The sequence below is a fragment of the Catharus ustulatus genome, chromosome 5 (genome assembly GCF_009819885.2).
Source record: "Catharus ustulatus isolate bCatUst1 chromosome 5, bCatUst1.pri.v2, whole genome shotgun sequence".
Lineage (NCBI taxonomy): Eukaryota > Metazoa > Chordata > Aves > Passeriformes > Turdidae > Catharus > Catharus ustulatus.
In genome coordinates, this window is record NC_046225.1 from 17,726,316 (window position 1) to 17,739,015 (window position 12,700).

At 47.0% G+C, this 12,700-nt stretch overlaps 2 protein-coding genes across 7 annotated transcripts in view; one reads left to right on the forward strand and one right to left on the reverse strand.

The window, feature by feature from the left end:
- Positions 1–935: 935 nt before the first annotated feature.
- On the forward strand, positions 936–7,245 carry LOC116996413 (pre-mRNA-processing factor 6-like). Its single transcript, XM_033059996.2, is given in 3 exon segments — positions 936–941; positions 3,414–4,909; positions 4,911–7,245. Coding segments are annotated over 3 exon segments (2,976 nt in total). The 3' UTR covers positions 6,385–7,245.
- A 3,013-nt stretch (positions 7,246–10,258) lies between these two features.
- Positions 10,259–12,700, reverse strand: part of FAM13A (family with sequence similarity 13 member A) — a 119,370-nt gene continuing 116,928 nt past the window's right edge. For all 6 annotated transcript variants that reach the window (XM_033060312.1, XM_033060314.1, XM_033060313.1 and 3 more), the window contains one exon: positions 10,259–12,270. In XM_033060312.1, coding sequence (XP_032916203.1) covers positions 12,144–12,270 — 127 coding nt within the window. In that variant the 3' untranslated portion in view covers positions 10,259–12,143. The remainder of the gene's footprint in view (positions 12,271–12,700) is intronic.

A 12,700-nucleotide genomic window follows, 5' to 3' on the forward strand; every position in this document is an offset into this window, starting at 1 on the left:
CTCAAGACCAGCCCTCAGTCATTCCATAAATGCATATGTGGTTAGACACATGTATTTACATGTTTAGGTGGATGGATCATATGTAGACATAGGAATATGCACGTATCCTCTTACATACAATGTAATGTGTGCACATGACTTGTGACCTGTATTCCTGTGTAAGGTCTAGCTACTGTTGCATCTAGTGTATATAGTCTATACTTTGTATATAGTGTGTGGCATTACTGTAGAGAACGTGTATTGCACTACAGAGGTGTGTATATGTTTTATATACTATATAAATGCAAAATGTGTGTATGTTCATACATCACACATCTCTTTTCCTGTAGCAAGTGTCAGCCCTGCTCAGCTGAGGAGGAGGAGGCAGGAGGGGCCAGGGCTGTTGAGGACATTGAGCCACTTTATTGAGCTGAGCCATCTTTGGCAGCATCCCACACAGAACAGAAGCTGTCACCAAACACCTGCAGTCAAAATAGTAGTATTTTCTTGTTTTATACAAAATACAAAGCGTACACATAATGTTTTTCAATCCACTTATGTTTAAAAGGACACCATCGATTCAGTTTGAAGTTGCTTACATAAATCATGTAAACGAGACCCGAGCCCAGAGTCACAGAGGTATCATTAGCTGGGGAGTGCATTCCCAAGTTGCTTTTGTACACCAAATGCAGTCTGAAGAAAATGGATTATTAACAATTTTTTTTTTCAGTCAGGCACCCCTACTCACTCTGGTACTGGCTTCTGCATTCAGCCAACCCAAGTATTTGCTATACACCAAGTTATTTGCAAAACTGTGTATTGTTTGATGTATGTACATATCCTTTATTGTAGGAGTGGTTCCCTGCATGCAGGTGTCCGAAGGGAAGCACAAGGATCATACACTTGCTGGCCACATGAGGTCCAGCAAATGGCCACTCTCCATGCTGTGAGTGACCATGCAGGTTGGTCAAACTTGGCTCTCCAAGAGCTGGAGATGCCCATGCATTCCAAAGCTCCAAGAGCTTTTTCCATAAATCTTCTAAATGTAGCGCACCACAACATGCAATGGTGGTGTGGGGTGGGCTGTCCAGTTTGGACTCCCAGAGCCAATTTCTGTGTCTTCCACCCCAAGCAAAGGGCCTCTGACACCACATGCTGTGGCAGTCAAAGGCACCAAAACCTTAGTGAACCCCTGAGGGAGAAACAGGAGGAGCCCAGGAAATCCTGCTCAGCCATCAGCACAATTAATTTTGCTATACCATGCCCACTCTCTGCCCCATTAAATTCCCTTCTACCACCTGTGGGTTACTTTGTACTTCTCCAGTTACTGGAATCCTTGCAGAATTTTTTTTTTTCCCTGACTCAATGTTTTGGTGTGGTTGCCCAGCTCTTACCTTGGCAGCAGCAATCACTGACTTGCAAACAGCTGTAAAGATGGCTCCTCAGGCTAGAGGATGGCTGGCAGCACTTACCCTCTGAAACTTGCACACACCAAAAATAATAACTGATGTATCAGCAGAATGATTAAAAGAAAAATGCTTTAATTTCACCATCGTTAACAGAAACATCCATTATTCAACTGTTTACTCAGGAGTAAACAGAAAAAAACCAAATGCAAATTGTTAGAATGATAAGTTTCCCCTCTATCTTTCACTCCTGCAATCTAATTTTGTTCACAACCCATTCATGGCCAGCATTTACATTTTAATGATTTATTATACCACAATGTGGTAACACAGACACATGTCCGAGGTGGCCCCTGTGTATGGGAAGCCAAACAGACCCTACTGCCATCCTACAGCAGACAGCTTTGTTCTAGTGACATGGAAAGAGGTTGTCTTACACTAAACAACTTATTTATATCACATAAAGTAAAATTTTGTACAGTACTTCACACCTTTTAAAAAGCACAGTCTTGTATTTAATGTTTTCCAGTCAATAATCATTGATGTTGGTACACACAAATCATCAAACAAAATGCACAGCTGTTGTTTGGATTGACTTGGTGTGTTGGGGCAAACATAATTTCTGGCTATTTGTGGTCAGTGAGAAGTTAAATCATCTGTGGGAGATAAAGACAATGTTTTAGTGTTCAGAAGTCCTCCTCCTGTGCAGGTTTGGGAGAGGGAAGTCACAGCATCTGCAAATCCAGGACAAAGTTCAGCACTGGTCCTTGTCTTTCTAGGACTGGAATTTTAAAATTCAGTTCTCTCTCTTTTATAGAACTTCCCTTCACAAGAAGGTAGTTAAAGTTTTGCTTTATTTTTGTCATGGGGAAGGACTTGAAAAGAACAATTCAAAAAGAGAGATGGCTAGGTGTGGGGGTTTTTTTTCTTTCTTTTAATATACAATCTCTATTAATAGCTTTTGTTAATTTTAGTTTTCAAAGTTCAAAAATATAAACTCTCAAAGTGCATACATAACTGTTCTCAGATTTTGTAGAAACAATCTGAAATTCTAGCAATATACCATGTAAGCTGCAATAACTAAGCATCAGAAAATGCTACAATCTCATTAGTTTAAAAATAAAATGGACTGTTCCCTACATATCGTTTATCAAGCTTTGTCAGGGGAAAAGCCCAGATGCTGGAGATGTCTTAGGCTGCAATGCAAGATGTGACCAAAAGTATGAATTCTATCACCATCTGCTGAAACCAGGTGGGCAGTGATCTTATCTCTTGGAGGGGATTATCTTCTGTTAATGGGCCATCTGCTAAAATCAGGCGGGGGCGGGGGGATTGTTCTTTATCTTTTCACATCCCATCCTCCCTCCAGGGAGGTATCTCCTGCTAATGGCCCACTGAGTCCCACTGTGGGACTGATAAAATTACTGCATCCCCTTGGGAGATGCTCCAACCACTGGGAGGAGCCAAGCTTTTCCTACATGTATATAATCTGAGATGTAGAACACCACAAGCAGTCTTTTTCCACTGGATTCCCAGAGGAAGGTCAGACCCATCTACACCACGACTGGTCCTTCAGAGGAAAACTGCACCCTTCTACAGGATCACTGCTTGAACAGAACCACATCTGTCACTCCAGGAGGACTGCAGCCACCATTGAATCGGACTGATACCAACACCCTGCCTGACGGGGTGTCAGGTTGTACTCGGATTCTGTCAGTGTTTTTATACTACTGCATTTTATTTTGAATTTTCCTAGATAATTGTAGTTCTGACTTGGGATTTCCCACTGGTTTGCTTTCAAAATAGCACGGGGGGGGGTTAAGTTTCTTTTCTTTTGTTCCTTTTTACTTACAGTGTTTTTCCCCATAAGTTTCTAGGAAACACCAACGACTGGGTACTTCAGAAAAACAAAAGAAGTGGCCAAGCTCAGGAGAGAAGAGCATCTGGTTGCACTTCTCTTACCTGGGAGTTTCTCTCCAAGGGGCAGAAATACCACAAGAATTGTGCACCCAGTCGCTCAGGTAAAAGACAGAGTGGGGGCAGCTGCTGTCTCTTTCTTGGCTTTGGAGGAGAACAGCTGGAGCTGCTGCTTGGGGAAGGGAATTGACTTCTTCTTCCTCTGCTTTCCTGACCACCTCTCCTGGTCCCTGCTCTGGTCTCCCTGCTCCAGTCCTGTTTCGGTCTCGCCTCACCCCAGCCATCGTGTACAAGAAGCAGCAGCCGTTCCTGGGCATGCCCATGCCCCTGGGCTACGTGCCAGGGCTGGGCCATGGAGCCACAGGTTTCACCACCCGCTCTGATATCGGCCCTGCCCACAATGCCAATGACTCCATGGACAACTGGCACACCCCGCTGGGCAAGAGAGCTGTGGGTGACCAGATGAAGAAGAACCAGACAGCAGATGGTGATGATGGGGATTTGAATGACACCAACTACGATGAGTTCAATGGCTACGCTGGGAGCCTGTTCTCAAGTGGCCCTTATGAAAAAGATGATGTAGAAGCAGATGCCATTTATGCAGCTTTGGGTGAGAGGATGGATGAATGCAGGAAAGAAAGGAGAGAACAACAAGAAAAGGAGGAAATAGAAAAGTACCGTAGGGAACGACCCAAAATTCAACAGCAGTTCTCAGATTTGAAACGGAAATTAGCGGAGGTTACTGAGGAGGAGTGGGTGAGTATTCCTGAGGTTGGGGATGCCAGGCACAAGCAGCAGAGGAATCCTCGTTATAAGAAGCTGACTCCTGTCCCCGACAACTTCTTTGCAAAGCATTTACAGTCAGGGGAGAATCACACTTCTGTGGACCCACACCAGACACAATTTGGTGGACTGAATACTCCATATCCAGGGGATTTGAATATTCCACACCCAGGAGGAATGACACCAGGCTTGATGACACCTGGGACAGGTGAATTGGAAATGAGGAAGATTGGTCAAGCCAGGAACACCTTGATGGCTATGAGGCTAAGCCAGGTGTCAGACTCTGTGAGTGGCCAGACTGTCGTGGACCCAAAAGGATATTTGACAGACTTGAATTCCATGATTCCTACACACAGAGGAGATATCAGTGATACCAAAAAAGCCCGTTTGCTCCTGAAATCTGTCCGAGAGACCAATCCTCATCATCCACCAGCCTGGATAGCATCAGCCCAACTGGAGGAGGTCACTGGCAAACTCCAGGTGGCTCGAAACCTCATCATGAAAGGAACAGAGATGTGCCCCAAGAGTGAAGATATTTGGTTGGAAGCTGCTCAGCTTCAGACTGGAGATGCAGCCAAGGCTGTTGTGGCCCAGGCTGTGCAGCACCTGCCACAGTCTGTGCGGATCTATATCAGAGCAGCAGAGCTGGAGACAGACATTCGTGTCCTTAGGAAAGCCCTTGAGCACGTTCCAAACTCAGTGCGTTTGTGGAAAGCAGCTGTGGAGCTGGAGGAACCTGAGGAGGCCAGGATCATGCTGAGCCGGGCTGTGGAGTGCTGTCCAACCAGTGCTGAATTCTGGCTGGCACTGGCAAGGCTGGAGACATGAGAATGCTCAGAAAGTCCTGAACAAAGCCCGGAAGAATATCCCGATGGATCGTCACATCTGGATTACTGCTGCCAAACTGGAGGAAGCCAATGGAAATGCCCAGATGGTGGAGAAAATCATCGAGAGAGCCATCACATCTCTTAGGGCTAACGGTGTGGAAATTAACAGGGAGCAGTGGATACAGGATGCCGAGGAATGTGGTAAAGCTGGAAGTGTAGCCACATGCCAGGCAATCATAAGAGCTGTGATGGGGATTGGGATTGAGGAAGAAGATTGGAAACACACCTGGATGGAAGATGCAGACAGTTGTGTTGTTCATAATGCCCTGGAGTGTGCCCGAGCCATTTATGCCTGTGCCTTGCAAATCTTCCTGAGCAAGAAGAGTGTGTGGCTGCGAGCAGCCTGCTTTGAAAAGAACCATGGAACCAGAGAATCCTTGGAGGCTCTTTTGCAGAGAGCTGTTGCTTACTGTCCCAAAGCAGAGGTGCTATGGCTCATGGGAGCCAAATCTAAGTGGCTGGCAGGAGATGTGCCAGCAGCCAGAAGCATCTTGGCCCTGGCTTTCCAGGCCAACCCCAACAGCGAGGAGATCTGGCTGGCTGCCGTGAAGCTCGAGTCGAAGAACAATGAGCATGAAAAAGCAAGGAGTCTGCTGGCAAAGGCTCACAGTTGTGCCCCCACAGCAAGGGTCTTCATGAAGTCTGTGAAGTTGGAATGGCTGCTTGGGAACATTGCTGCAGCCCAGGAGCTCTGTGAGGAAGCCCTGAAGCACTGTGAGGACTTCCCCAAACTGTGGATGATGAAAGGACAAATGGAAGAACAAAAAGAGCTTGTAGAGAAAGCACGGGAGGCTTATAATCAAGGGTTGAAGAAATGCCCCCATTCCATACTCCTGTGGCTTTTGTTGTCCAGGCTGGAGGAGAAAGTTGGGCAGCTGACTAGAGCAAGAGCCATCTTAGAAAAGTCTCGCCTGAAGAATCCAAAGAATCCAGATCTCTGGTTGGAGTACCGAGCTGGGCTGAAGAACATTGCTAACACTCTGATGGCCAAAGCACTGCAAGAATGCCCCAATTCAGGAATCCTGTGGTCAGAAGCAATTTTCCTTGAAGCGTGACCACAACGAAAGACCAAGAGTGTGGATGCTCTCAGGAAGTGTGAACATGACCCACACGTCTTGCTGGCTGTGGCCAAGCTGTCCTGGAGTGAGCGTAAAATAAACAAGGCCAGAGAGTGGTTCCACCGCACACTGAAGATAGACTCTGACCTGGGGGACGCCTGGGCTTTGTTTTACAAATTTGAGCTCCAGCATGGCACAGAGGAACAACAGGAAGAGGTAAGGAAGCGCTGCAAGAATGCTGAACCTCGCCATGGAGAGCTCTGGTGTGATGTCTCCAAGGACATAGAGAATTGGCAGAAAAAGACTGGAGAGATTCTCATGCTGGTGGCAGCCAAGCTGAAAAATATCTTCTAGAGTGTGCTGGCCTCAGGATTTAACCTGTAGGATTTAACCTGTTTGTGGTGCATTTGCCCTTTCAGTGGCACAGATTTCAGTGTTGGGTTGGTTAGGTTAGGTTTCTTTTGTTTTGTTCCTTTTCCCCTATAGATTTTTTTCCCCCATAAGTTGCTAGGAAGCACTAAAGACTGGGTACTTCAGAAAAATGAAAGAAGTGGCCAAGCTCAGGAAAGGAGAGTATCTGGCTGCACTTCTCCTGTCTGGGAGTTTCTCTCTCCGAGGGGCAGAGATACCACAAGAGTCGGGCAGGTAAAGGATGGGACTGGAGCAGCTGTAGATCTCTCAATCTCAGCTTTGGAGGACTATGGTTGGAGCTGCTGCTTGGGGAAGAGAATTGGCTGCTGCTGCCAAAGCCCAGCCCAGAGCTGCTGTTTCTGCCATGGGGTGAACCTCTGCTCCTGAGAACAGCCACTGACCTGGACCTTATTAACACCCACCTCACTGAAAGAGGGGCCTATCCCCATCTGCTTGGGTGCCTGGGATCCTGAGCCCCCCGCTCCCTGCCCTGCTGGGAGCTGTCCTGCACCCGCTGTTTCTTTGGCACTGCTCTGAGCTTTCGCTGCACTGCAGCCCTGCACCCCCTGCCTGCGAGACCTCCCACGATTCCAGCCACAGCTCCGGAGCTTCTGATACATCTCGTCTAACACCCCGGATTGTTGCTCATTCCTGCTGCCCAGCTTGCTGTTTCTGAGTGTCCTGCTGGAGCACCGGGACCGACACTGCCCCAGGGTTGGTGAGCAAAGCCTCTCTCCTCCCTCCTTTCCCATCTGGGACACAGCTGCCATCACCCCAGCTGCCCTGCAGCCACAGGGGAATCATCGCACCTGCCCTGCCCAGCGGGAGCTGCCAGAGCTCACTGCCAGCTGTGACGGGAACTGCAGCACAGGGAAAAGTGCCCGAGGCCAAAGTTCCTGCTCTGTTTGTTGCTAATTCCATAGTTGTTGTTGTTTTGTTTGCTTTATTATACATACTAGTAAAGAACTGTTGTTCCTATCCTATAATCTTTGCCTGAGAGCGCCTTAATTTCAAAATTATAATAATTTGGAGAGAGGGGGTTTACATTTTCCATTCCAAGGGAAGCTCCTGCCTTCCTTAGTGGGCACCTTTCTTTCAAACCAAGACAGATAGGACACGGATGACCACAGGAAAGAGCTGCTTCCTTCTTTCCCCAGCATGGCCATCAGCCTCTGTGGCACATGGGAATATTGTAGGTGTTGTCACAAAGGAAACAGGAGCAATCTTGTGAGGCTCTGTGTGCATTTCCATGTTGATTTCTGATCCCCTCCCTGCAAACACAAACTTTAATCAGTGCTTGTATGGATTCTGACATGTGGCAGTCCCTCTGGTCTTGGCCCCAGCCTGTGTTCCTTGTCCCCCTTTAGTGTTTGGCCCATCTGATGTTGGTTCCGTGGCAGCAGAGCTGGGTTGTTGCTATTGGAATACACCGAGTGTCCTAGAAGGAGATGGGTGCAGTTTTGGCACATGGGAAAGGTCTGGGCTGACTCCTCTTCTTTAGGTGCTTTAGTTTGGTCCCTGCTAATAAGCTGCTGCACAGCTTGGAGGTGTTCCTCCGACCTGAAGCATTTTATATCAAATTCAAAAGCAAATTCTTAGAGAACTTTTCCTCAATTTTTAAATGTATATAGTAAAGCTTATTCTGAGTTCATTAAGCAAAGTCAGGTTTAAAGTAATGCGGCAAAACTCAGGAATTCCTGAAAGCCCTTTTGAAGGAAGAACATTTATTTAGAGCTGTTGGGAGATTGTGCTGTTACACAGCTGGGACTACGTGTGGCTGGGAAGTTTGGGATGGCTCCTCCAAGTGCAGAAAGGAAAAAGCAGAGAGGGAAAGCTTTGTGTTTGGGATCCTTTGTACACTGTCTTCAATTTTCTACACTGGTGCTGTGCACTATTTTTACCCCAACCTCCTGACTTTCTTGTGATCATAGAATGAGAAGCTGTAATGTCTTACACCTGAAGCTACAGCAGTTGTATCCAGGTCTGTGGCTGTGCATTAATCTGAGGAGAAATTCCCTTATTACTTGTTGGAAAATGTGTAGAAAATACAGCTTTTTTTGTTTCCTAAAAAAAAAAAAAATTGAACTCATCGTAGTTGGTGTCATTCAAATCCCCAGTCACCATCTGCTGTCTGGTTCTTCTTCATCTGGTCCCCCACAGCTCTCTTGCCCAGCAGGGCGTGCTGGTCGTCTATGGGCTTGTTGGCATCACAGGCAGGGCTGGTATCAGACTGGGCCTGCCCACGAACTGCTGCTGCTTCTTGTTCGAGGTGGGACTGAAACAGGATTGGAGCAGAGCCAGGAGAGGCGGCTGGGAAAGCAGAGGGAGGAGCAGCCAATTCCTTTCCCCAAGCAGCAGCTCTGACTCTTGTCCTCCAAAGCCAAGAGAGAGCCAGCAGCTGCCCCAACCCCATCCCGGTACCTGCCCAATTCTCACAGTATCTCTGCCCCTTGGACAGAAACTCCTAGGTAAGAGAAGTGCCAGATGCTCTCCTACCCTGAGCTCAGCCATTCCTTTGTTTTTCTGAAGTACCCAATTGTTAGTGTGTCCCAGCAACTTAGGGGAAAAAATTCTATAAGGTAAAAGGAAACAAACCTAACCCCCAAACACCAGTAAAACAGATAGTTTATCAGTACACAGTACAAACAGGCTTTTAAAAATAAGCAGAAAAAACATACTCCTGGGAAGGCCCAGCCCACAGAAAAAATGCATGATTACGAAAAAGAGCAGAAATGGCTTCTTGCATCCACTTAAAGGTCTAGGCCCAGATCCAGCAAAGCACAGAGAGGCTTTACTCCATTTTAATTCAGTATATCCCAAAGACAGGTCAGCTTGGGGCACATGCTCACCATCCAGGCTTTTGTTTTTCTGAACTGGGCCTGAACAATATAAAAATGAGTCAGTGCTAAGGACCTTTTGGTAACCCAGCATTCTTTCTCATCCCACTCTTCCACCAGCAGAGTGACACTGCAGCCAGCTTGGCTCAGCTGCTTTCCCTAAAATAACCAGGGAGAGCTGACAATGAGGAGCCCACAGGAGCAGATGAAGGCACAGCTCTGGCTTCCTGTGCTGCCCTATGTTGGGACAGGGGTTTACCCTGCTCAGGCTTTCCTTCAAAGCACTTTTTGAGCCAGTCCAGTTAACACACCCCAAGGATCAGCAGAGATCCCATCTCAGGAGATGGGAACTCAGCACCTCTGAAAAGGCAAGCCCTGGGTCAGCACACAAGACCTCTGGACTGTTTGGAAATACAAAATTCAGTCTTTGCTGGTTTTATATGGAACAGACATTTCTGCAATCAATTAAAAAGCCAAACCAAGCTGTGAGTCCCCATCCCAAGTGCTTTCACTAACACACATATCTGCCTTAGCCCATGTCCTGGAGTGACTATATGATGCTTGTATCCCCAATTGTCTGTTCTGTTTATGCTGGATATTAAGTTCTACACCTTTAAAGCTGACTCCAAGAGCGAAGGAGGGGGCAGAAGAAGCATACAGCTTGTTTGCAGAAACTGCACTTAGTCCCAGGCATTCCAGCTCCTGGACAGTGCTGTCTGCAGCATGGACGTGGGACACAGTTCTCTTTCGCTTTTTAGTTAGCTTTTAGCTAGCTGAGGCAGAGAAGTTCCCTGAACTGTGGCTGCTTCTTTTCTTGGAACTGTTCAAAACTGCTTTGGACAAAAATCTCAGAACACCAGGAGCTCACACCTGTAGCCCACCAGGGCTGGGATGTGACATTTTCCAGCGCTGGAGGGACTGAGAGAAGACACACAGCAAGCTGAGCTACACCCCACAAAAAGAACTTTCTGAATTTGCCATTTCTTCAGAACAATGATAGATTTTATTGTTTGTTATTGTTCATTTTTTATGTTTGCAGGTGCTTTGCTTGTTAAACAAACAGGTTTTTTCCACTTTTCTCCAAGAAAATCTTTTCCCGAACCAGTTGGGGGAATTTGCCCTGATCCAGGATAACCCACCCTGATTAGCAAAGGGCATGTGCAGCCCATGGCTGCCTTTGGAAGAGTTCAAGGGATCCTGAAGAGACCAAAACAGCAGCAATTTTGGCAAGAACACACACAGCACACATGGCAAGTGAAAAGGTATAAATCTAAGTACCACAACCCAAATACAACTATTTGTGAGCCCACTTGCCCTTAATAAAGAAGGAAAGGAAAGAAGTTGTTCTGGGAGTCCTCTCGGCTCCTCTGGTGTGACATGCATGAGGCCTGGCTACAACCAACACCAGATTTCATCTTGGCTATTTGGCTTCTGTACATTGGCAACGAGCCCCTGGGGAGCTGAAGAAAGCATTACAGAAGTGTCCCTTGAGTACCAGGGTGGAGCCTGGCTCAGGGCAGATCAAAGGGTGCACATAAGCCTCTGGAGTGGGAGAGCAAGCCCAAGTGTCCCAGGATGTGAACTGTGAGCCCTCAGTGACTTGGTTTCCCTGAACTTGGGGCCTTTCTTTCCTTCAGGCAGCACCTGTTTGACATGAGCACGTGAATCAGGTGTCCCAGGACCTTTTTTTCTGAAAGTCATGAACTAATTTGGAAACAGTAAATTGTCAAAGCTTGCACTCAAGACAGGTGCCCTTTCCACAGGCAGAGCACAGCTCCATGCTCTCAGTTCCCTGCAGTATCCTCTGTACTGCCATACTCCTACTACACTGGGAAGAAAAGCCCATCCTCTGCTGCCACCATCAGTGTTGCTGCTGCAGCCCACAAAGTGGTGATGTGCACAAAAGAAGATCATTTAGGTGAGTTTGTGGGACACCTGTGTGGACTGTTCAGCTTGGGCTCAGGTGTCTGTATCACGATGAAGCACATGTACTAATGGGATGGGTCTTCCAGATATTTAACAATCACCAAAATCCCAAGGGATTCTGACTTAAAGCTTTCAAAACCTCTTCTCTTCCCTGTTGCCCAAACATGGTCAGAAGGTCTCAGTATCACCCTCCAAGCAGAACAAGTTGTAAGAACCTGGCTGCATGACTCATTTTCTTTACTATCCCAAACATAAAGGTACTTCCTTCTACTTAGGTTGAATTGGCCACCAAAAACATGGGAAGAAAACCCAACTCAAGCCTAGGCAAAACTGCAACTCACACCAGCTCTGGCTGATGACCAGGAGATTATTACAGCATTTCTCTAGAGCAACAGAAGATGCTGAACTCCAAACAGGTCAAAAGTCTGAGCGAATCTTTTCTGCAGCTCCAGCAGAACAGTCTCGGTGCTGCCTGACCTGTGCCTTAATATGAGAATGGTCAGGGCACTTGTCTGATCAACTCAAGTAGAAGCTATTTGATGATTTCATTACTATTAATCCTATTTTGCCTCTTGCTATAATATCCTGTGGGAAAAAAAATAAAAGAACAGCATGGCTGGCTTAGATATTCTAAATTACAGGATCTGTAAGCAAATCAGTACAGAAGGATCCCTTCAGTGCAGTCACTGAGCGCAGCATTGTGTCTCCTACACTGGCAAACTCCATTTTGGACATCAGGTCTGGAGAAACAGTGGGCAACAGCAAATGTAGAGAGTGACAGCAATCCACCTTTCCTCCCTCTCCCACCTCTGGGAATGACCCTTCAGTTCCCAGGGAGCTCCTCAGCTCTCCCAGTCAGGCCCCCGCTGCATCCACTTCATGCATTTGTCCGTTTGGTGCTCTCTCCTCTTTGTTTATTGGCAAAAACAATCTCCTCCTTTACATGATCTTGGAGCTAATATCTCTCTTACTGATCAGGACTTCCAGCAGCCTCAGCTTGGCCTTAACCTGCTTGTATTCATTGTACTCTTCAGCCATGGGAGTGCGGTCTTCCTTCTGCACATTCCTAGTGGGAGTGAAAGCAGACCATGAAGATTTCTGTAACAGGAAGCCTCCCTCAGAAGCCTCCCTCTGTCCACCAACAAGACATACAAAGCAGCTCCTCTCCTCCACTCCTGATCAGGGAACAAGACTAAAACATTTATCCTTTGAGAGAAAAAAGCCCCAACAAAAATAGGGGCAAAGAAGCTGCCCCAACAAAGTGTGGGATGCTTGTGTGCTGAGGCCGAGCACAATCCCACAGTTCCAAATATAAAATCCTACTTAAAGCATGTCCTGCTTCTCTGAAACCACCAGCTCTGCCAAACAGCTGGAAAACACTTCAGGAGCCATCTGAGTGTCAGCCTGTGAGCGTGGCAAAATAAAATATAGCCTCCGGTGGCTTGGCACCACAGCACTTACACAAAGAGGCACACTCATGAAAAGAAAGATGGTAT